General features: G+C 42.2%; 2 protein-coding genes across 3 annotated transcripts in view; one reads left to right on the top strand and one right to left on the bottom strand.

The window, feature by feature from the left end:
* The first annotated feature begins 24 nt into the window (after positions 1 to 24).
* On the top strand, positions 25 to 19,880 carry RMDN1 (regulator of microtubule dynamics 1). Its single transcript, XM_079983186.1, has 10 exons — positions 25 to 195; positions 1,509 to 1,626; positions 8,275 to 8,362; positions 10,663 to 10,822; positions 11,797 to 11,886; positions 12,517 to 12,572; positions 14,588 to 14,675; positions 15,244 to 15,274; positions 17,069 to 17,202; positions 18,709 to 19,880. The coding sequence occupies exons 1-10, from the start codon at positions 64 to 66 to the stop codon at positions 18,745 to 18,747; spliced, it is 936 nt and encodes a 311-aa protein (XP_079839312.1). The 5' UTR covers positions 25 to 63; the 3' UTR covers positions 18,748 to 19,880.
* Positions 19,881 to 23,626: 3,746 nt separating this feature from the next.
* Positions 23,627 to 25,097, bottom strand: part of WWP1 (WW domain containing E3 ubiquitin protein ligase 1) — a 47,751-nt gene continuing 46,280 nt past the window's right edge. For both annotated transcript variants that reach the window (XM_079983071.1, XM_079983072.1), the window contains exon 24: positions 23,627 to 24,510. In XM_079983071.1, the coding sequence (XP_079839197.1) occupies positions 24,411 to 24,510 (100 nt within the window). In that variant the 3' untranslated portion in view covers positions 23,627 to 24,410. The remainder of the gene's footprint in view (positions 24,511 to 25,097) is intronic.

Genomic DNA, 25,097 nt, shown 5'->3' with positions numbered 1-25,097 from the left:
TTTCCGGCGCGGGTGGAAGTCTGGTTGGGGGGGGAGGGGGGAGTACGGGAAGAGGCTTCCGCTATGGCGTCTGCAGCGCGGCTTTTGAGCCGAGGAGGCTGCGCGGGGAGGACGCGGCTCCTCTGGGAGGCTCCGAAGGCGAGACTCGGCTGGCGGCGCCAAGTCGCTTCGGGGCGAAGAGGAGGGGGAAGCGAGGTGCAGTTGCGCTCCGATGTGCGCTTATCCTTAGCTTTCTCTCCCTGCTCCCCTCCTCCCAATGTCTCCTTGAAAGTGTGTCCTGGGACGGCGGCCTTGCAAAAAAACAACAACAAACTGGTCGGTGGAAATCTCGGCTTTAGAGTGAAGGTTTACTCTCTAACACCCCCCTCCCCCGCGCCTTATTTCCTCCCTTTCTACTCCCCCCCCCCATATCTTTGAGGGTGGGCTGTGACAACTATAGTTGAGCGCTCCTCGGCTAGGGAAGTCTCTGGATGCTTTGGTTGAGATTCCTGCATTGCGCGGGATTGGATTTTAGCTTGACCCTCTGGGTCCCTTCCAACTCTACAATTCTCCGATTCCAGCGGCAGCGCAATCTGAGTTTGGTTTCTTCCGGGTAAGAGCACTAGAGACATATGGAGTTCGTAATGTTCGCTTTAATGGTGAAGAAGCTGAAGAACATGTGCTCACATTAAAACAGTTCTTTTGAATATGAAAAGGAAACCGGCAGGTCGCAGCATGACAGATTGCCCAGATAAATCTGTTAAACCTATTGCACGTAGCTGCTAAGATCACAGGTCTGCTTTAAACATACTCATTTATATTTTGAGTTAACTTATCCATGCTGCTTTTAATTTTTCCTCCTTGCAATACTGTTGTGGAGGTAGTTGGCTGAACTAGAGAGGGAGGGCTTGTTAGCCAACAGGGGGGCAGGAAATGGAGCCTGTTGCCAGGTAGACAGAAAATTGGGAGAGGTCTGAGAAAGGGCCAACTTAGACACCCAAGTGGTTTAATTTTGGGGGCATCATCTCTCATGTCTTTGTAACCAGGTAGGCTGTGATAGTGGGGACACAACAAGCTAGGAGTAAACAAGGACACCAAGTAGTAGCACAATCCAAGATACAAAACCCAACTTCAAATCATGTTTCTGGTAATGATTAATGCCTGGTTGGATTCAGACGTACAAAGAATAATAGTTTTTGCTATATCAAGACTAAGAACAGAAATTCTGTTCACGCTTCCCTGGGAATGAGCCACAGTGGTACTTACTTCCGAGTAAGCATGCCTAAGATTGCACTGCACATATATCCTTGGACTCACAGAAGTAGCTTCACAGCCATCCTTTAGTACTGTACTGGGTAATAAGCATAATTGAAAGCTTTGTAAAATGAGAGTGCCTTCCGAACTTGCAGGACTTCGTTTGTATGCATACAGCCCAGTCTAACTTGTGTTTACTCAAGTAGATGCAATGTTTCTTTTCAAGTTGCAACTAAATATGGTTAGGATTGTAGCCTTTGTCTCTCTCTTGTTAGGTGCTGGAACAGTCCAGGCTTCTCAGAAGAGGAATTGCATTTTCAGCGCTGTCCTACTTGGGTTACGAAGCGTACATACTAATCTCTCACTCTAGTGTGGTTCATGCTGATGTCAAAGGTAAGCTGAGGAATTCAAAGGCCTGGTTTTTACAAAACACTAAAGCAAGTAATTGCTAAATATGAAGGTGTTCCTTCCCGAGTCCTGCGTTTGCTATGCTACCCATAGCTAAGACCTGTTTGGCTTAATGTTATGTCTGAGCATGAGCTTTTGACTTGTGTCCCCTCCCCCACCAAACCGTGAGTCGTAAGCGTAGAAAAACCATGCCTACAGCTCATGGAGCAAGACAAATCACATGGCTTCAAACATGATGCTATACCAGACCATGGGTTAGCTCTGGGTAGTGCAGCAGCAGCCTGGCCTGCAGTGGAGTGAAGTACCAGTTTTTACTGAGGGTATACACATGCTTACATGCTCATGTTTAGCCATAGTTTGGCATAGTGTTGCTTGTGCATTGTGATGGGCAGCTGTAAAACTGGTTACCAGAGGATCCTTTTTCTAAACTCCTGTCTTGTATATGTTTTTTCCAAAGCTGTAAGTGAAATATAATGAAGACTATGATTAGTTGCTTTAGCAAAATGGAAATGAAGCTATCAGATATTTATGCCACTATGGTTGCATTGCATTTTTTGACACTTTGAAAACTCTCAGAAACTTAGCAGTCCAAAGAAGTCGGGTAATAACAGACTTAAAAGGAGCATTAGTTAGCAAGATGATGATGATGATCTGTAAGCTCAGCCAGAAGGTCTTGTTTAGCAGAATTATCTCCACTGCTGTAGTCCTTGCTTTTTTGTATATTTAGATAACAAGATGTTCTGTAATAATAGTGATATAACTTGCAATGCTTTATTTTTTTAAAATGAAAAACCTATGAATATGATCCAGAGAGAGACCTGCAGAAGGCTGTTGGTAGCAATTGACTTTCACACCCCTCCTCCTCCTGGCAGCCCCTGAAAAAAGCTTAGGGACCCCTTCTCAATGGGTTGGGCTATGTTGGGGGGCATTGAGGGGGAAGGGCAGAGGCACATTCCCTGAGGAGGGAAGTGTCAGAATTCAGGGCCGGTCAGAGGTATGTGCCTATCTCTCCAGGCACCGGCTGAATTCCTTTGACCTCCCTCCGGCGACTCCCGGCAGTAAAAACACACGAGGTCCGTTCCGGCGATTTTCCTCAGGCTGTGAGAAAAACACACCAACTGCTCTCCTCCTCCCTGCTCTCCAGCATATCCCCAGGGAGGGGAATCAGACTCAGACAGAAATGTAACTACATTGCTTTTATTCCTGTCTTTCACTTCAGTACAGAGAAAACATGTCTGCTCTCACCAACAAACAGAGAGAGACTCCAAACTCCACCCATGTACATCCTGTACAGGTCATATGACACACACACTGAGCTAACATCCGGTGCTCAGTACAGAATGGACTGCCCCTTTGTTTCCATGGCAACAGTCACATACATCCTGTCTGGCTTTGCAGCCACAAGCAGCTGACTGGGCAGCTGGAGCCTTTGCTTGCTGCAGCATTGCTGCTTTAGAATAACATCCTCCCCCTAAAGTATCAATGCGTGCTGCGAGCAAAGCGTCATCCAGAGAAGAAAACAAACAGTTGTTATATGTATAACACTCCCCTGTTGTTTCAGTTCCACCCTTGGAACTACACGCCACTGGTTTTACCAATGTACCTCTCTGGTTGTGTGACTTCCAAGGAATGATTGCTTCTGCATTACCTTGGTTAGCAACTCTCTGTTGTGCCTTTGTCTCTGACTCAGACACAGCTTCAATTTGACCTTGGTCGTTTACAACAGCAACACATGCAATAGCTTGGTTGGCAAACTCTTTTGAATACCTCTTGGGTGGTACACCCTTCGTTGCTCTCTCAGACCTACGTAAGAGGTGCTGCTCTTCCTTGCTTTCTGGTTCAGCCTCTGAACTCTCTGGAGAACCAGTACTAAGCTTAATCAGTGGTTCATCCTCCTCTTCTGAGGGTCTAGTCATTACGTGAGATTTCCTCTCAATGACTGTGACAACTGAGCTGTCTGAGCTATCGCTGTCATCATCAGTACTACTGAACTCAATAAGATCAAACTCATCATCATCATCATCATCAGAATCATCATCATCACCTGTGGGAAATGTGTGAACAATCACTCGCTCCTGTTCAGGAGCACTCTCTAGAAATTTTGTGAGAATCACCTTACCAGATTCAGACAAAATTACTCTGTAGAGACCCTTTTCATAACCCACAAAAATGCCTCTGGCATTCTTTACTCCACCCGGAGCTTCTGTCCTCACATGAGACCCAAAAACCTTGAAATGGGCAACAGAAGGTTTTCTGTGGAACAGTTTCTCAAAAGGAGAACATCCCAAGTCTTTTGAAACCTTTCTCAACCACGTGTAACAAAAAGACATTAGTGACTCAGCCCAGTACTCATGTGGCAGATGTGAACTAAGCAATTGCGCTTCCATTCCCTTTTGCAATTCTTTGTTCACCCTAACACAGACACATCTGTTCCAAGCTTCTTCGGAAGCTGCAATTTTGTGTCTTATCCCTTTCTTCTTCAGGAACCTCTGGAAATCCTGTAAGAGAAAAATTGGCTTCTCATCTGTGCAAAGACAATCTATGTCAGCATCATGCATATTTTTAACCTTGTCACAAAACTCTTTAAACCTTTCTAAGGCTTCTTTCGGTCTCTCCAAAAGATAAATCCAGACAAAACCTGTAAAAGAATCAACACATATTAGGTAATACTTTGCATTGCCTCTAGATGGTGCTAAAGGACCAATCACATCAGCATACACCCGCTGAAATGCCCTGTCGACCCTCGAGGTGACCTGCTTGGCGTTCTTTTCAGCTACACCTGCAAAAGAGATCATGTTAGAATCACAAGAATTACATTCCATGTAATCACTTTGATCAAAAGTCAACAAATACAGTCCATCTTTCTCTTTGGCAGAAAGATACAACTCTCCATCTTTGTAGATCTCGCAGTGTTTATCATCATAGGACAGTTTTAGTCCCTTCTTGGCAATCTGCGAAACGCTGAGCAGATTGTACTTCAACTCTGGAACCAAATAAACATTGTTTATAGTCAAGTTCAGACTTTTAAGATACACAGTCCCAATTCCGGTGGCTTCCAGCTCTTGACCGTTGGCTTGTTGTACAACGAAGCTTTGCTTCTTAAACGACAAAAATAGATCCCTACGATGGGTCATGTGAACCGTCGCTCCCGTGTCTAAAACGAAGGAATTCCCCACTTGTGGTGTGGCTTTTAGGGACATCAAAGCCTTTGCAGGCTTCGCCTGTGACTTGGCATGACTTCTGCCTGACGCCTCAGACTTCGCGGAGCTTCCCCTGGCTCCTTTGTTCTGACGTGGCTTCCCGCAGTACCGCTGAAGATGCCCAGTCTGCCCACAACCGTGGCATAGGACAACGTTCAAAGCTACGGCGTCTCCTCCAGTAGCTACAGCAGTGGGGGTGTCTGAACTCCGTTCTTGTCTCCCCCTGTCCTTGACTTCCAGGGCGGCAAGTCTGTCATGTTCGTTCAGGACCACGGCAAAGACCCTGTCCGACGTTAGATCTTGCGCTGGGAGAGACCCCAGCTGACTGGCAACCGTTTTGTAAGTCCGATTCAGGCTGTTGATCACCATGAAGCAAAACACTTCCTCCTGCAGACGGAAATTGCGTTCCACCATCTGCTGACGCAGAAATTTCATTTCCGTCAGGTGCGCTTGAACATCTCCATCAGGCGCAAGCCTCAGGTTAGTCAGCTTTTCAAAATACAGCAACGCTGAAGAACCTGCATCTCTCTGATGTGTCCTTCTCAGCGTGTCCCAAACATCTTTCGCGTGCTCTAAATCTTGTATATGAACAAGCTGAGAGTCTGACACGCACAGAATTATAGCAGTTCTGGCCTTCACATCCTGTGACTCCCAAGCACGCGTTGGTGCTGCAGGGATGGGGTTCTCAATCACCCCAAACAGTCTCTGATTCTGCAGCAAGGCCTTCATCTTAATAGACCAAGATGCATAATTGTCACTGGTCAAAAGGGGTGGAGAAGGCAGACCTCCCTTCTTGACATCCATTTTGAGTCCTTGCATTGACTCTCAAACACAAGCCTCTAAAATCCAATAGCTGGCTTGTTTACACTCTGTGCACCTGGCAGCTCTAACGCTGGCTGCTTGGAAAGTCCCTTTCCAACAGTTCCTTTGTAAGGGCCTAGACTAAACACGAGCTGTTTTTGCCACTCTGGGCATAGCCTGACTTCCAGCCCTTATCTGCGTTGCTAAGCAACCACATTCCTTTCCTTGGACAGGAAAAACCACAGGAATGTTTGGAATGCAGACTCTTCTCTCTCGGAGCTGTTTTTCCCAAACGTTGCTCCCATGAAGCAGAGAATTAATCCATCTGCATTCACACCCTTAAGCCCGAAAATCTCATACCTGGGCTCCGTAGCTTGGCTTTCAGCTTCTTCTGGTCAGCTTCTAGCTGCAGAGAATCAGCATCCATCTCAGGCTTCCATGGAGAGGGATGAATACAGTCTCCTTGATGCAGACTCCCATGGATCGTAGCAACCGTCAGCTGCTACCAATGTCAGAATTCAGGGCCGGTCAGAGGTATGTGCCTATCTCTCCAGGCACCGGCTGAATTCCTTTGACCTCCCTCCGGCGACTCCCGGCAGTAAAAACACACGAGGTCCGTTCCGGCGATTTTCCTCAGGCTGTGAGAAAAACACACCAACTGCTCTCCTCCTCCCTGCTCTCCAGCATATCCCCAGGGAGGGGAATCAGACTCAGACAGAAATGTAACTACATTGCTTTTATTCCTGTCTTTCACTTCAGTACAGAGAAAACATGTCTGCTCTCACCAACAAACAGAGAGAGACTCCAAACTCCACCCATGTACATCCTGTACAGGTCATATGACACACACACTGAGCTAACATCCGGTGCTCAGTACAGAATGGACTGCCCCTTTGTTTCCATGGCAACAGTCACATACATCCTGTCTGGCTTTGCAGCCACAAGCAGCTGACTGGGCAGCTGGAGCCTTTGCTTGCTGCAGCATTGCTGCTTTAGAATAACAGGAAGAGGTAGGAAAGTAAACTTTTACCCGCCCTCTTCTTCATGTTCTCCAGATCTAACTCAGTGTACCGTATTTTTCGCCCTATAGGACACACTTTTTCCCCTCCAAAAATGAAGGGGAAATGTGTGTGCATCCTATGGGGCGAATGCAGGCTTTCGCTGAAGCCCGGAGAGCGAGAGGGGTCGGTGCGCACTGACCCCTCTCCCTCTCCAGGCTTCAGGAAGCTATCCGCAAGCCTTGGGAGCCCGCGGGAGTTCCCCCCGGGCTCCCCCGGCTTGCGCAGAGCTGCCTGCACCCCGAAGCCCGGGCGCGCTGAGCAGTTGCGCCTGGGCTTCGGGTAGCTGTGCACAAGCCGCGGGAGGGCTCCCCCGGCTTGTGCAGAGCTGCCTCTTATCCCGAAGCCCCGGCGCGCTGAGCAGTCACGCCGGGGCTTCAGGTAGCTCTCCGCAATGCACGGGAGCCCGGCGCCAGGCTCCCGCGGCTTGCGGAGAGATGCCTGCACACTGAAGCCTGCGCGCGCTGAGCTCAGCGCGCCCAGGCTTGGTGCAGCTCTCCGCAAGGCGCGGGAGCTCGGTGCTGGGCTCCCGCGGCTTGCAGAGAGTTGCCTGTTCTGGGGTCGGGGGAAGCTCGGGCTTCCCCCGCCCCAGCCCCGTGCCTGGGGGGAAATAAATTTTTCCCCCTTTATTTCCCCCCAAAAAAACTAGGTGCGCCTTATGGGACGGTGTGTCCTATAGGGCGAAAAATACGGTATATTGTATTTGTCTTTACCTGCAGTTTGCTCCATATTATTGTACATTTATGAATACAGTTTATTTCATTAAACACCTTGATATTTAGACATCTGTCATACTTCCTTCGTTCGCTCTTGATCTTTCATACACTCTTATGATGATTATTTTGAATGAGTACTTTTACTGGATCTTTTTGGTTTAATGGACGTATTTGTCATGAAGTGTATTTGTATTTGTTTGTTGAATTTTTTCCATAAGAAGTGACAAACAAATGGACTAAATAATAACAATATCTCAGTTGCTTTTGTTCTCGCCAACTCCCCTGGCTTTTGGGCCAGCAAATAATGATTAGCAGTATGCAGAAGTCCTGTACTATTGTGAGCACCTTAAAATGACAATTTCGAAAAAGAAAAACCCCCAAACAGACAAAATAACCCCCAAACAGACAAAACACCCGCAGACACACCCAAAACAAACAAAACACTAGTAACACAAGTAGGCGCGCCTTGCACACAGACACATACACACACAGAGAGAGAGAGAGAAAACCCACACAAATAATACAAAACAAGCAGTACAAAAAACTAGGTAGCATTGCAAAAGAACACCCATTCAAGAAAGAGATAGACAAAATACCCTCTCCCCTCCAAAAAAACCAAGTGAATAAAACAGGCAACTCCCTGTTGATATGCAAATCTTGTTCCTGTCAGCTTGTTACTGGAAAGAAACCAATATTATTTGCATAGCATAGTGTGGCACTTAGTAATAGTTCTTCACTGTGGAAGAAATAGACATAGTGCTATTTAACTTTAGCTGAATTGTTCTTTTCTTAGAGCTATTTATACATGCAAGATGGAATAGCACAGTCACACTTTTTTCTGTTTTAACCAACCTTAAGTTAATGAAGTCCTAGATCAAGCAGACTACCTATATGGGAGTGGGGAAACCGAAAAGCTCTATCAGTTGCTGGAACAATACAAAAACAGGTAAGTGATTGTAGCAGACTCCCTCTGTACTCTGGTCGCACCTGCCACTTTTTATGAGGACAGCCATTTCTGTGGGGCAGAACATAATGGGACAGGAGAGATAATTCTTAAAGGAGATACTTGACTGGTCAAATTTAAAGCAGCCATGGGTATAATTTTGTTTAAGAATCTAATCATACTCCAACATCCTGTTCTCACAATAGCCAGTCAGATGTGTGTGGATGTTTACAAGCAGTACTTTCTCCACTTGTAATTCCTAACAACTGGTATTCAGAGGCATATTGCCTCTGACAGTGGAGATGGAACACAGCAATCATGGCTACTAGCCATTGATAGCATTGTCTTCTGTGAACTTCCCTTAATAATCTCATTAAGCCATCCAAATTGATGACCATCACTGCATCTGGCAGGAGGAAATTTAATTCTCCCACTTTTCCTCCGTAACATGAAATCTCCACTCCCCAACACATGCAGTCTCATCTCCTATATGAAGACAAGAATACCAAGCTAGTGCTATTGTGGTAAGACTTAAAAGTCAGCATGTCAAAAGTATTCAAAATGCTGCACGAATCCTTAGTTATTCTTCCAACAACTCTGTAATAGAGGGCAAGAACATCCCCGTGTCAGGTGGTATTTAGGACTGGGCTGAGAAAAGTAGTGCTGTATCAACCATTCTTTTATCAATTAATGAGAAAATATATTGCATTAAAATTGCGAAAAGAGAGAGAAAATTTTAGAAAAATAATATTGTGGGATGCAAGGTTTTTGTTGTATTTATCTTACTTTCAATGTGGTGAAGGTGGTCCTTTCTTTCATTTCTCAAATCATCTTTCAGTTGTTGCTCTCTGCAGTCTTCCTGGGTGTCCACATTTCCTGGGGGGAAAACCACACATCTTCATTTGAACTTTCCTGTAAACATAGAGGGGGTGCTTATTGTTGCTTTTTGTGCTTACTTTGAAAACTTTTCTTACCGTTAAAAGAATCTGTATTTTTATTTATTTAAGGTAGAACTTCACTTAAAGACAAAATCAGCAATTCACAGTGTTTTTATGTGCTTGGTAGCCAGCCTCCCTAATTTCCCATGCTTTGATTTTAGCTCAGGGCTTTTTCATATCAGGAAGTGTAGGCAGTTGTAGAGGTTGAAGATCAATTGAGAAATGTTTCATGAGAGAGGAAAAACCCACCAAGCGCAACCTCGTAACAACAAGGTAAAAAATCCCCACCAAAAGTGCTGTGAGAAAAAAGCAGAGATATGGAAGCCTCTTTCGCAGCAGATGAAAGCATTTGAGAAATTATTGCAGTTCTTTTCAGGGAGAAATTTGCTCTTATGAAGCTGCTTGTTTCAATAGCTTTTAGTTTTAATTGAAAGACTCTACTTCAAGGCGTGTTATCAAAACCTTATTTCGGATCATAGAGTGGAGTCCAATGTAGTGGTAAGGTAATTGTTCCATCAGCGCAAGAATTTCTGCTAGTGCAACAGAACATTCTTCCCCTCTCCTCCCCTCCATGTTGCACACACAAAAATGTTTATGCACATGGGACATGTTAATAGAATTCTGCCCGTTTAGGTTGTCTTCTGCTGCTTTTCATGGTCCAAAACTATATGAGCAGTTTGATTGATGTACAGCAGTACATCAGTGGCCTGGTACACATGACACATTAAGCCAAATCTTGTCTTAACAAGACCATGCACACATGTGGGCTCCAGGAGAGAAGCTAGCAGCCACTTTGTTTGTCCTTGATCCTTTTTGCTAAGCCAGGATTTGGCCTTGCAAGTCATCCAGACTGGGAATCACAGTTCAGCCCTTTCCTCACTAACCATGAGCTGCAGTCCAGGTTTGTTTTTGGCTGCAGCTTGCTCCTAGTGAGAGCTAAACTACAGCAGCATGGCAAAAAGGACCAGGGAAGAGCAAAGCAGCTGGGTGCTCCTTTCTAGGAACTTGTAGATTTTCAGCCTTTCTAAGCCAACATTAGGGTTAGTGTGCCATGCAGACTATCTACATATTGCTGCTTTTGCTCACCATGGGTCACTCAAATGGCAGTTTACAAACCGAGTCTAACTGTGGTTGCATATGGAACTAAATGTGCTTAGTGTCAATATTGGTGGAGAAAATTATTAATTGCCCCTTGGCCAGCTCTGAAAGTAAAAGTTGGGGGATGGGGTGGGGTATTCGCACATGAGGGGAAATAGCTTATGAGCCCACAGCATCCCTGATCTAACTATAGTTATGTTTCTTCGTTGGTTATTAACTCTGGCCTGGTAATGATCAGTGCATCCTGTTGTGTTTCCTTATAACTAGTGAGAATGCACAACTGTTGTGGCGCCTGGCACGAGCATCACGGGACGTGGCTCAGCTTAGTCAAACTTCGGCAGAGAAAAAGAAACAGCTGATCTATGAGGCCCTTGATTACGCCACAAAAGCACTCGAGAAAGAGAAATCGTGTTTCAGTGTGCACAAGGTAAGTCTGGCTCACTCCATTTACTGGGCTTCAAGACTAAAGCGAGGGTGTGGCAGTGTAGATCCTGCAAAGGCAACCCCTGACTGGAGGTGGATCCACTCAGCATCAAATGCAATAGCTATTACTGTAGACAGATAGACTCCAAGAAAACATAGATAAGAACTGGAAATAGGGCAGCTCTGGAGAGGCAGTTGTTTTTCTCACAAAGGCAAAGCAGAGACTAACAGGGTTGTGTGTTTTTTTCTTGTTGTGTTTGCTAAAACAGCCAATTGTTCCTGGTCATCATCAGGGCTACAAGATACATCTGGTGGCTCTTCCTCTTTAGTAGACCCCTCTTTCTGAATGGACCTCTGGTTCTTAAGTTTGTTTTCAGCCAGTTCAGTATCTCCCATAAGGGCTCGGTCTCTCTCTCTCTCTCTCTCTCTCTCTCTCTCTCTCTCTGTGTGTGTGTGTAAGTCTGGATCTAGATTATGTGGTGGGGTGAATTGGCTGCTTAACGGCTCTTCGGGTATATTGATGTTTTCTCCAAGGTCCCACTCCTCCCCAGATGAGATTCCTCCCAATTGTTCCTTGATCGTAAACTAGACAGAACCATTTAATAAGCATTTGCTCCCAGCCATATAGTAATAGAAAGGGGAATGGTTACAATTTCTGTAGATTTTTCAGCATAAATAAAATTATAAGTGATGGAAATGGGCCTATTTCAGTTAATTTGAACTTTGTTAGGATTAAATGTCTAGAAACCCAACAGCAGTAACAGTGAGAAAACTCATCCTCTTGAAAATAACTGTGACTGGTGATGTAAATCATAGCAGAATTATTGAACTAAATATTTTCATATATTATTTTAAAAACTGATAAGAGAATTTGTATTTCCTAACATGCAGAATAATAGCAATTGCATATTTTCTGTTAAAAATCACTAAAATCTCAATACTCCTAAATTCAATTATGTACCTCTTCTTTATGTTTAGTGGTATGCAATCTGCCTCAGTGATGTGGGAGATTATGAAGGAATAAAGAAAAAAATTACCAATGCTTTTGTTATCAAAGAACACTTCCAGGTATATAAAATTAAGTTTCCTGTCTTGTGTCTGTTTGCTCAGTGTTTGGCAGATAGATAGATAGATAGATAGATAGATAGACAGATAGATACATAGTAGCACAAGCTTCCAACTATTTATCAGAAATGTTTCCAGACTTAAACACTGCGCAAAGGAGAGATTGTTATTTGCTCTAACACAGGGAACTAGTTCGACACATTTTACAAAAGTGAATTTAAGGAGCAGGCATACAAGCCATTTTAAACTTTCATGTGGTCTCAGTGTAAACAAAGACCTTTAAAGCTTAAATAAATGTGTGAGAAAGAGACATCTGGAATTCTCTTTTGAGCATCTGGAATTCTCTTTTGAGAAGGATGTCAATGTGTTTGAGGCCATATATTCCTCAGGATAACTACAGCAAATGAACTTAAATTTAAGCTTTAAACCATAATATGAATAGTGCCCCTTTAAAGAGCAGTGATTGGTGGAGGAATAATAATAGGCCTAACTTAAAGCAGTCTTAATAATATATGTATTTAATAATTGATCTACCGCAAAGGTGTAATTTCCTTTCACCAGAAACCTAAATGTAAAATGCAGTGTTAAAAAAAAAAAACTGTTGGGCTTTCATTTGTTGCCTTTCCTTGACAGAAAGCAATAGAACTGAATCCAAAGGATGCTACATCACTTCATCTTATGGGCATTTGGTAAGATTTTTAAGCAAAATCATACTTGTGCCACCACTGTTAATGAAATACAAAATGTTTGGACAGAAACTTTGCAAATTCCACCTGATTCTCTTGGCACTGGCTTATAAACAGCATTATGAACCAAGTTTGTATTGGCAACCATGCCGATATAGACAAGTTTGCAATAAGACATTGCAAAGCATTATTAGTATTCTAGATGGAAACAGAAGTCTATTTCCACCCATCATTACCATTTGGGCCCCTGTGGAATTCTGTAGCTTTAGAATGAAAATAGAATGCTTAATAATGTATTCCAAATAATACACAGATAAATACTATGGGAAAATTAACAGCAACCGAAACAATTTCCAATGTGTTTTGGGCACCATTTCAAACACAGCTCAGTTTCCACTTTCAAAAGAGCAACATTCCCATTTTGGAGTCTCAGGAAGCGTGCTGTGTTTTGCTTCTTACATGGATTGCTTTGATTTTTTTTGGTCAGACTGCATACAAAACTCTTTTTCCCCACCCACATTTTTTTTTTTTTGCCACACTTCCTAATCCTATTGAGAGACCTAAATTGCTTTTGGCGATTTCCCAAGTTCCTGGTCATCCTCTTAGGAGAATTACCTCCTTCCTGCTCTGCTTAATGGTTATAAGTGGCTCAATATTTCTGTTCATTAGCATAAGAAATTGAAAACACATTAGCATACACTTTCCTGTTAGGTCCTCAACAAGCTCTGCCTATTGCTGCCTTGAAAGACATTAATATGGCCATGTGGCAAGAGGCCATTTTGATCAAATCCTTGAAAGGGGGGCAAGATGGGGAGCTTTTGTCTTTATTCTTCTGATGCTTGCTGAGAAGGCATGGGTGTCCAGAAACATTTTGAAGCAGCCTGACCGAGAATTAGAGGCATCCCCCCTCCCCTTAAATGCATTCAGATCACTTGCAACCGCACATTCATGTGGCACCAGAAACCCAGAAATGGGAGAGACCTGAAGAGCCTCAACAAAGCCCCTCTGTGCCTCCAGCTTGTGAGGAGACCCTCCTTGTAGCCTGGAAAGGATGCCTGCAGCACATGATGGAGATACCTGCCTGACTCTCCTGGACTTCTTTGCCTTTAATTAAAAGTAGGCACATGAGTTGTTGTTTAATCTGGAGGCGTTTTCCTGCACTGTTTTCCTGCTCTAAATATCCCCCTGAAGCAGTTGTTAGCCCTATGAGGGGAGATGCCTGTGTTCTTCTTTTTATTTGGGGGGGTGGGTTGAGAAAGAATTTTCGCTTAGGTCAGGCTGATTACTGACACTGAACTTTAAAATTTCCCTTGTAGAATAGGTGGGGTAGCATTCATTTGTCTGAGTTGGTTGCAGCTGACTGCTACGATCTTTCTGTTTTTGTGGCAATTGGTGTGCTACACTGAATTAATCTGTTTGGGATGCAACCTTGGAGGGTTAGCCTAGTAGAGTGTTTGGCCTCATGTGATTTCAGGTAGACAATAATATGGGCTTTGTGTTGAAGCCAGAGGTGATTGCTCAGACATGTAGAACTCTCATCGCTTTTGAAAATACTATTGTTTGTGTTCTACTGTCATATAAAAGTATAGTTTCAGTAGATAGAAACTGAACATCTTGTGTGTGCTAATGAGCAACGGATTGCTCTATGGAAAACTACCTTTAAAATCGGTGTTGTCTAAAATGAGGGGAACCTCATTAAAGCTTCTTCATAGATGGTATCTCACACCTTTGTCCTGCATGACTAATAATGTCTTATTCAAGGGTCTTATTTTATGGCAGAGTTATAGTCAAATTTTGAACTATTGTTCATTTGAGCTTATGGAATGATTTACTGAAGTGAACCAATACAGACATTTGAGATAATTTATAACTTTTATTATTGTAGGAGGTTGAGTGTTGTGATGTTCTTCGTTGGTTGTATAGTTCTGTTGACCTAAAAGTGAATGAAAACATTCTCCAAACATGCATACAAAATGTCAAGGTGTAAAGTATACAACGTCCTTTTGCATTTCTTGTAGGTGTTATACGTTTGCTGACATGCCATGGTATCAGAGCAAAATAGCTGCAGCTTTATTCTCAACGCCACCCAGCTCCACCTATGAAGAGGTATGGTACCCCAACAGGCTATGCATGGATTTTTCTTGGTTACTGTATTATAATTAAAGCATAGAACAAAAAGGGCGTGGAAGGTTGCACTCATCTTAAACTGTAAGGTTGTCATGCGGTAAACATGAGCATACTGATCTGACAGAACCAGAGATTTCGAAAAATAAATGTAGCTATATTCATGACAGCTGTTTAACAAAACAAATTGGGAGGGCATCTGCTGTCCTTCATGTGTTGTTGAACTACAGTTCTCTTCACCCCTGACAACTGGCTTTGCTGGCTGGGGCCAGTCAGAGCCAGAGTCCAGCATCACGCGGAGGCCACAGGTTCCCCACATCTGGTTAAAACTGTACTTTGTAAATAAATATGTTCTTCTAAAAATGTATAATGGGGGGGGGAGGACGACACTTGAAGCGCACACCCATTTCACAGAATGGATTCGTAAACATAGCAATTACCTTGCACATTGGACGAATCCCTGGAATTTTTTAGCCCACTGCAGGAGGGATTTTGATTATTTCAGGTTATTTTTCAGCCATAATCTAACTTTAATACCAATATTTTGCAGGCTTTACGTTACTTCCAGAAGGCTGAAGATGGTAAGTTACGTAGCACTGTAGAATATGTGGTATCCTTTGTGCGTGAACCGTTAAAATTAAAAACCAAAGCACAAGTAGAACCTTGTCAAGAAGAAGCATGAAAGAGTCTACTATTCATAACTAACCTCAGAAATATTTGAGACATTAAACCTGTATAGAGGTCTTCATTTGCCTTCTCTAGAAGCTGAAACAAGGATCTAGGTTGTATGTGTTCTCTTTACTTTTCCCACATCATAGGATCCCATTAGTTCTCAAATGGAAAACTTGGGGTAGGTTTTCCTAGCCATTGCCAAATGGTGCAGGAAACAAGATAACATGTAGTATTTCACAGCAATAAACATGCAAACATCCTACACAAATTACTTGGATCAGCCCCATATCCAAGACTCATTTGTAAAAAAGCCTGCTAAAAATATTATGGCCTTGCCTTTAACTCTGTGTTAAAACATCTCTGTAAAGTGCCATATATCTTTTTCTGTAAGTAGATACACCACTTGTACAGAGAGGAAACACAAACATAACTTTCTGACAGCAATCTTTAATTCCTTATGGAAGGAGGTAGGGATCTGTGGGCCCTCCAGACCTGCCTGTTTGGCCTAAGAGGCCAGTTTCAGAAAGCCACTCCAATCTGCCAAACACCTGGTGTCAAAAGAACCACTGGGAGCTTTAAGCTCCTGGTTGTTTCTTTGATTGAGGCACACTTCCATTTGCCCATCAGCTGTTGGGTGGTGGGATCATACCTTACTCAAGTCTTCCAAATGACTCCCCTCCCCGCACCACATTGGGGTAAGTGGGAGTATGGAAATGTGGGAGGGGTGTCCGAAAGCCCCATGAATGGATGTTTACAAAGGGCTGCTTGAAAGTCCACTTTGGGAAACATTGCCTGATGTCACTATGATGTCAAGTGATGGACAGATAGGAGACCCTGTCCCTTTCTCAACTTTGACCCACCAGGGGTGGGGCAGATAGAGTTCTCACCCTTGGGCTCAAAGAGGTTCCCCACCCTTTGTGTGTTGCTATTCTGGAGGGTTTGCAAAAATGGGGAGACAGCTGCCATTTGAGGGTGCAGTTTGAGAGCCTAGCACCTGGTTTGGATATTGGCCAATTCATTGCCCTTCATTTGCAAAGCAGATGTTAAAAGGAGACCTATTTTCCTAGCGGTGAGATATTTCAACAAGACGAGTGTTTTCCTGAAAAATGTATGCATATGCATTGCAAAGCAGTAGCATTAGGTTAGATAGACGTACAATAGTGACGCTTGTACAATCTGGCATAAAGTAACCATCCCATTAATGCAAGGATTTACACTTGAGCAATGGGACTCCCCCCCCCAATACACCCTAAATCTGTTCTGGGTGTTCCCCAACCCTCCAGAACAGATTTGGCGGAAGTTCCATTGAGCAAGTGTAAAACCTTGTGCCCACAGATCTGTTGTGTAGTACTGCATTGAATACAAGTCAATAATTTTTACTTTTCGTTTTGAGAGAAAGTAGAAATTGACTATTTCTGATGTAAAGCAGGAAGAAAGTGTTTCCTTTCCCAGAATAATAGAATCATGGAATTTTAGAGTTGGAAGTTGACCCCGGGGATCATCTGGTCCTACCATCTGCAAAATTTCTTGGTATGTTTGGTTAACTGGTGCAGCTTATATGCAATAGGCAGCAAAGCAAAAACCTTACTGGTCACGTTAGCGTTGCCTAAAGTGCATATGCAGAAATCACTGCAGAGTTCTCAAATATGTTATTGACTACAATATTATATAGTAAAAATCTTTCTGTTGTCACTTTTGTGCAGTTGAGCCAAATTTCTATAGTAAGAACTTACTCTTCTTGGGAAAGACATACATGAAGTTGAACAACAGAAAAATGGCCCTTTTGTGGTTATCAAAGGCAAAAGAACGGCTATCACACACAGAGGAGGATAAGCAGGTAAGCATTGTGGCCATTGTCACTATTGGCTAAAGAAACTCCTTGTGTTTTTCAACTATTTTTGCAGAGTAAGTTACAGCATACTCTGAACCTCCTCCTATTATATAAAGGGCAGTATATTCAGAATGTGCTTGGAAATAAGTGTTCAAAATGAAAAAGCTATATAAACATGTCATCAAATTGTTTGCCTTTTAGTGTGCTAACAATCCATCAGAGTATATATGGGGAGTATTAGTGTTTTTAAGCTGACCTAATGTTCATATAGTTTTAAGTAAATTTCCAAGTGTTCCTGCCAAGATGAATTTAAAACTATGAGGATGAAATTTCTTTTTTCATGGGAGGGAGCTTGAATTGATTAGAAAGCCATAAATCTTACAGCCTAGTTATGATTCTTATCACAGTGGTATATAGTCATTCCTCCCTGGAGCTCAGGAGAGAACAGATTAAGATTTCTTCCATTTCTTCCAATTCTGCGAGGTTACACTAAAATGTTTACTGACCTAGGTTGCTCTGTTTCATAGAGAAGTGGAGATTTAAACCCACGTCTTCCTGCGCCAGTGCAGTCTACTTTACCTCAGTGGTTCCCTTACAAATTAAGGCAGGATCTTCTGTTCATAGAAATAAAGATGACAAACGGTGGGAGATCTAATGTATTTTTCATACGCTTACTAAGCCGAAATGGGAAGGTCCCCAAAATAGAAAAGAACAATAGCATTGCAAAGGGGACAGATTCACAGGCTAAGTGAAGGCAACTGTGTCATCTGGAGCTCTCACTAATCACTAATGTAGCTGTTAGTATTTTTGCACTCAATTTCCACATACACACAAAATGCAGGTCTTCACTTGTAGGGCTTCAGCAAGATGTTTTTGGCATTCATTTGCTCAATTATAAAAATAAAAGTCAGAGCCAAGAACTGCAGAATTCCAACTAATGTAAAACGTTAGGCTCTAAAGGAAGGGATGGAAGTCCATTTTTCGAGCTGAGGCCTGCATTACACCAGTGGAAAGCTGGGCAGGCAGATTTCACAGAGGGGGGGGCATATATTTAATTCTTAGTAACCCCTCTTAGATGTTATCTTTCATTTTCTCCAGAGACTTTGTGTGAAAAAATGTCTGCAGCAGGGTAGAGGGAAATTTTTTATCTTTACAAAAGGTAGAAAGATCTCTGTTTCAGCAGAATGCAATAATGCCTGCGCACAACTGAATGACAAAGTGCCCCTTCAAGGCCTCCAGCTTCAAAATGCAACAGCACCCAATGAATTGAATGAGTGCAGTTGAAAAATGCATTGGCATTGGCAGTATACCTCTGCTGAGACATTTCCCCCTCTTTTGATGTCCTTACAGAGAAAGGTGATTCAATCACACTCTTGCCCCACAACTCCCTTTTCCTGCTTTGCTGCTTCCCAGAGAGCAGATGAAATCCATCCCTAACCAAGAGAGTATTGTGGGTATGGCTGCGTCTTGGTGGGAAGACACTATTGAACTTTTCATCTTTTTTCATTGCAGGTACATAAAGAAGCTGTGGAACTGCTAAATTCTCTGTGACAAGAAAACTGATTTTTTTTGTGTTGCTATGATCTACTTACTGGGCTGGGAAACCCTGTCAGATGGGTGGGGTACAATTTATTATTATTATTTACTAATCAAACACATAAAACAGGCCTGGTGCTATGGAAATGGCCACATCTTTAACTGGAGGAAATTCTATAATGTCTTGACTATTGTGTGAAGTATATATTGCGAGAGATGGAGGGGATATGTATAAAATATGCTGTTCCAATCCAAAGCAGTTATAAAATTTTCTTACAGGCATTGTTTATCTTTTGCTTCTAAATCCGTTCTTCACTTGCTGGAGCTGAACTCTCACTAGCTAGTATCTTGGGAAAAGAACAGCCTAATTATTATGTTTTTCAGAGCCCCAACACCAACTTAAAAAAATCCTAATAGAAGGAATAATGTTGGGCCTGTCCGTCTATTAAGACCCATGGACATATTGTGGCTTTTGAGTACCATGGATGCCCCCCCCCATCACTTCTATCCCTCACTACCCTGGAAAGAGACATGTTTTCCAATGGATATGGGTATCAGATCCAGTAAAATTAACTTGAGCCTTTAATAGCACACAGAACTGAAGGAGGAAGTGCAGAAGAATGTCATGCTTCTACCTTCCTCCTGCTGCTCTTTCTACTTCTCGAAGGGGGGAAAAGGAAACCACCCTCATCACCAAGGGTGCAAGATGGACAGAGGCTTCATGAGTGCTGGGGAAGACCTCAAGGGTGAAACTGCACCCATGGGTCCAACACTAGGAACTCCTGGAGTGATGTATGTGGAATACATGCCCATGGCAATTTCTAAGGGTATTTGTTTACCCTTGGGGAGTAAGTAGGGAACCTCTTTGGGGTTAATTTTGATAGACTCCAGGACACTTGTTGAACCTTTTGGTGTTTGGCAGAATGAGCTACTGCTTCCTTGTTGTCAGAAGAGGAGGTACCTTAATCAAGAGAATGAGGGAAGCAGGCAGAGATAACACCAGATCCTGCTCCAGTTGGATTTCTCCCTTCCCCTTCACCAACTTCACTTTTTATCAGTTATTTTAGTATTAAATTGTAAAACACCATGGGTGCCTTGGCAGGAAGGCATTGTATCAATGCAGTAAATAAACTGGTTCCCTAAAAGTGTGATCTGTGTATTCCTGGTGTGGCTTCCTATATAAGAAAGACCTCTTGCCTTACCTCTTTCAGAGCCTTTCAACAGGCTCTAAAGATGCAGCAAATGCTTAAGGAACATTTGCCATTAAACGCAGTATGGGGCACCTTATTGTCCCTTCTCTTTTCAGTTTTGTGGGGGGTCTGTTTCTCTCCCTTGAAGACAGAAATCACCATGGGCAAGTTAGCCATCTAGACAACTCTGGTAGTGTGGTGGTGTAGAAATACCACAACTAAAGCAAGCCAGCCTGTTGTACAATTGATCCCTATTTACAAAATTGTCTGGTGGCTGCTGACAGTTAAAACATCCAGATTAAATGCTGAAATCTGCCTGGGATATACTGATTCCTCTTGCAGACTTGAAAGCATGAAATTCGAGCTGCCCAAAGCAAGGTACTGGCTGCAAACAGGGTCCATTAAAACTGTAACGTCGCTCCCTCCTTACTGTAACTTTTGGACCTTGAAAAGCCTGTAACTGGCTAACCCAACAGTTGCAAGCAAGAGGGGAGGAGCAGGTAAAGGAGGATGTGACCAATGTTTGTAGCAATAGCAGCTGATTACTAAGCTCCCCATTCCACTTGCCAAACAATTGGGAGAAACCCATGTGTCTGGTGGGAAACAACTCTAAAGACTGGAGTACTGTAACTTCTTCCTTCACTGACAAGCAGGAAAAGCCCTTTACAGGGTGAAGCAAGTAATTGCTAGTAGTGGGCTGACAAGACCTGCAGGTAGGGGCCTGTCTCTCTTCTCTTGCCCCACCCTGTTGCTCCATCACTTCTCCCTTCGTCGTCTTGCTGCTCATGTCTGTGTGGGGAGGAGGGTGACCAGTTAGTGGTGGTGGGCTGGTGCCAGCACATTATCCATCCCAGGGCACTGTGGTCCCTTGTCAGGTCATGGACCACCCCCTGCTGCTAGCCATGCTTTTGACTCCGAGGTTGGGAACACTGAGCCAAAGGACTAAGGACTCTGGGTTTCGGTGCATCTGTCGTAAACCATCATGAGGATAGCTGAGGGTTGCCCTGACTCCAGAGCTCTTTGTATATTTTCTTTACCCAAATTTCCGTTCTACAAGTGTATGGTCTTCCATTGCCTTCAGTGTTAAGATTATCGAAACATCTACAAAAAGACACATGAGATACTGTAAACTGATCACCCTTTCTGTAAACCTGTCAAGCCAGCTCTATTTTAATTGTTGCAGGGAAACAGTAAGGATTGCTGCCATAGAAATCAGTGCTGCATGTATAACAAGGAAGCTTGGCCTCATCACAATTTTTCCCCCACACCCCTAAATCTTCCTAAGTAGTGCTGTGCCTGAAGTAAGTAGCTACAACATCTCCCTGACTTGTGGCTATACTCGCCGAGGCTGACAAAATTTGGAATCAAGCCATCTAGAGGCCACAGTTTCCCCTTCCCGAATGTATTTGAACAAGGAAGTAAAATAGTCCGACCTTGTCTTGCATGTTCAGTTCTGGGCACCACATTTTAAGAAGGCTATAGACAAATAGGAATAGGTTTCAGCAAGGACAAAAAGTATGGAGGAAAAATCCTTTGAAGTTGAAGGGAATGTATGTTTAGCTTGGAGAGGGTGGTGTAGCACATAATAATACTCTTGAAATACCTGAAGCCATCTCATGTGGAAGATGACAAAAGCTTGTGCTCTACTACCTAATCACAAGTGTAGAGCTAATCATATAAGTTATTGCGGCATAGATTAGGAGAAACCGCTTGGGAGGTACAAGCAGTTGGACAATGGAACAACGGATTTCTACAGGTGGTGGGCTGTCACTCATTGGAGGTCTTCAAAGCAGAGGTTTGACAATTGGGAATGCCAAAAAAAATCTAAAGGAAAAATGGGCTCTAGGATCTTAAAAACAAAAGTGAAAGGGTGAAACAGTCTAGGAAAAAAGTACTGGAGGGAGTCTAGCTAGAACACAAAGCAAGATACACAAAAATCATGCAAACTAGCAAAAATCCCCCCCCCCCCATATGCTGATAAAGAACATGTCAAGAACCAAGACAAATACAAAAGCACAAAACTGAGCAGCATGAAGACAGGAGTAGGGACTGGTTGGATGTGATCAAATCAGCTGCAATTCCATCTTTAAGCACTGGAGGGAGCTCATGTCCTACCTTTGGACATTTTCGAAGGAACACGGTCTACCTCTAGGTTTCTGTTGTCAAATAGCAGGTTAGGCAAAATTATGTAGAGACACCCCCCCCCCACCAACTTTGATTCTCTCGTTGCAACACATTAGTGAAGTCTGTTCATACATACATGACCCACCATGGGTACAGGAAAATGAAGTTCAGTCATCTTAAAACTGGCAAATCTAGATTGTTATCTGCTTGTCATCTGAGACTCAAGAAGAAAATTACTACTTCCCTATGCTGGGGGGGTGAATCCTCACACTGATTGCTGTTGAAAGATTTTCCTTAAAGCTTGAGGATAAGCATACCTGCCCTGTTCTAGTGAAATATGACTGATCAATGCTATGTGAGTCCTATCTAAAGCAGGAGAAATTCCACTGCTTTGAACCGGACTTAGACCTCACTACATTTTTCTGAAACAGGCAAACACCTAATGCGATGACCCATCCTTATATGGGCTGTAGCTGGGCCTGTGTGAATGTGTTTCTTCCAATAAGCCAAATCAAAACGGACCAGCAGTTTAAGAAGTGTAAGCACTGAATCCTAAGATAAAGCAGCAGGGAGAGAGGATTTTATCTCTACTAGGTAGCCCCTCCCTTTAGCAATAGGAACAGTTCCCACTTGGGTGGGGGGGAGAATTCCCATTGGAGAAGTCAAACTTCATTAGTTTTCTGCATTATCTTAGGAACTTTTTTTTTAAGTTGCTCATGTGAATGGTAGTAGGGCAACCTAAGGGACTAAGGTTCCAATCAGAGTAGAAAAATCAAGATGATATTGGTGTAATCATACATATGTGTGTGTAGGGTAACTAACACAAGATAGACAGGAGGTCTGTTAATCAATGCAGTGCTTTTATCAAGCATTCACAGGTTAATATCCATGAATAATAAAGTGTAACAATATGTAGAAAAATAAGATTTTGGCAGAATTAAACTGCTATATTGAGAAAATGAGAGCAAATATAGCAGAGTCGTACTGCATTTACAGGTTTTTTTGCAGTTTGATATGTTACAGAAATGTTAATTCTAGGAAATCTGTTTCATGTGTGTACAAAACTATAAGTTAAATTTAATGGAATTTACAATGAATATTGAAAGCATGATACAAATGGCAATTTAAAATGTTACTCTAATAAGGAAGCACAATTTGCTAAAAGTAGCATTTAATAATTCACATCAGTAAGTTGTAGAATTTATTACACATATTTGCAGTTTAGCAAATGCCCCTCAATACTGCAAACACAATTTAATTTTTTTATATACATTGTGCACTTATGACAAATAAGCCTTGGCCTATATAAAAACAAAATTTAGAGTTGCTTAATTAGGAACATCTGGATTTTTTTCTTGAAGGGATGAGAGTATTGAAGACTTATAGAAAATTAGTCCAGTTGTGCAAAGCATATGTAACTACTTCCATTTGGATTTTCTAGATCCAGATTTAAAAAAATGAGAACAATTCACATTACTTTTTCATATCCTCCTAAATTAATTAGTTTATCAAATGAAATTGAAACATATCACTAATATCTTTTTTTTAAAGCCTGTAAGATACCAGTCTGGGACAGAATGTGTAGGAATCTTTTTATTTTTTTTTCCTTGAAGATTACCTACTGTTCTCTTGGAAATAACCCAAGGTAATATGTAAACAATTTTCAATGCTGCTCAATGAGTTATAATAGTCTGTTCAGCTTCTACAGTAAAAGTCAGAACAGTGGCACCAATGTCTTAACAATCACATTCATCTTATTGTACATTACTCTTGTGCAAGTAATAAAGGCTTTATGACCTCGGCTACACAGAAGTTGGGTTATCAGCTATTACAATTATTATTTTTTAATTCAGCTGACAGAATATCACATTCTATCATTTCAAAAAGCCAGCAGCATTTTTCTACATAGCGAGGATGTGTTTGGCCTAAGCCTTTTAACATCTTTAAAACAGCCATGCAATAGAAATAACCCTTAGAGATGTTGCATAAGTGAGAAGAATACAGAGCAGTCTGCACATTTTCTGAACAAAACCAAGAAAGATACTCCTGACTCTTCTGAATGGCTGTGATGTTTAATAAGTTTACAGCTCTATAAAACTAGAGCTCATTAGTGTGTATTTATATACACATTTTTTTAAATAAAGTCTTTCATGTTCAATTTTATTCTGGCCAGTCTTTGAGGGGAAAATAAATAAAGTAGAGAAGGTAAAACTGTTTTGCATATCTTTGTGGAAGAACGGAGAACATTTTTTAGGGTTCCAGAAAAATCACTGTACAGAAGAAACAGCTTATATACCACTAACTGTGCAATTTTGTTGCTCCAGCCTGCTAAAACAAAACTTCCCTTTGCCTTGAACTTGTTTTTTATTCTTGTCCAAATCCTTCTGTCTCTTCAATTGCAAAAAGCAGCTTCTCTTTTAGCTGTTCATAGCTTTTATAAGGCGGTAAATCCAAACGATTAAAACTAGGAGAGAAGAGGGGGGGAATCAGACGCTACATCCCATTTAAAACATCTTTCACAGGACCATATCAATCACAGCTGTTACTTAGTACTGAAGAGGTATACTTACTTATAATCAAACTCATGAAGATTCATAAATACCCATGTTAAGCTGAAAATAAATAGCCAGTTTGCAGACCATTTTTGATATGTCTACTTAGATTAAAATACATAGTCAAGTTTACTGATTCAGATTGATTGTCCATAGGCTGATATTGCCCTTGAGTTTTGCAGTGTAAGAAATGAACAAAAGATGGAAACATCTGTTTGGCGGTCCTTGGCCAAAAAGGGAAACATAAGAGAGGATACAAATATCCTCAAATATTTACATATTTGTTGTCATATGTTGGTGGTTTTGTTATTATCTTTGTTATCTGTGCGTTGGTGCTGATAACTATTGGGTCTATTTATTTGTGCTTTTATCTTGTGAATTGCCCTGAGAACTTTTCATAAAGGGCTGTGTAAAAATCTAATTAATAATAATAATAATCTGTGATTTTTATTATGCAATCTACTCAATGTAAATTTCAATCTGATGGTAGGTTTTTTGC

This window comes from Podarcis cretensis, assembly GCF_951804945.1.
Source record: "Podarcis cretensis genome assembly, chromosome: 7".
In the NCBI taxonomy this organism is placed as follows: Eukaryota; Metazoa; Chordata; class Lepidosauria; order Squamata; family Lacertidae; genus Podarcis; species Podarcis cretensis.
Note: the sequence above shows the minus strand (reverse complement) of the source record. Positions and strands in the feature narration are given on the sequence as shown.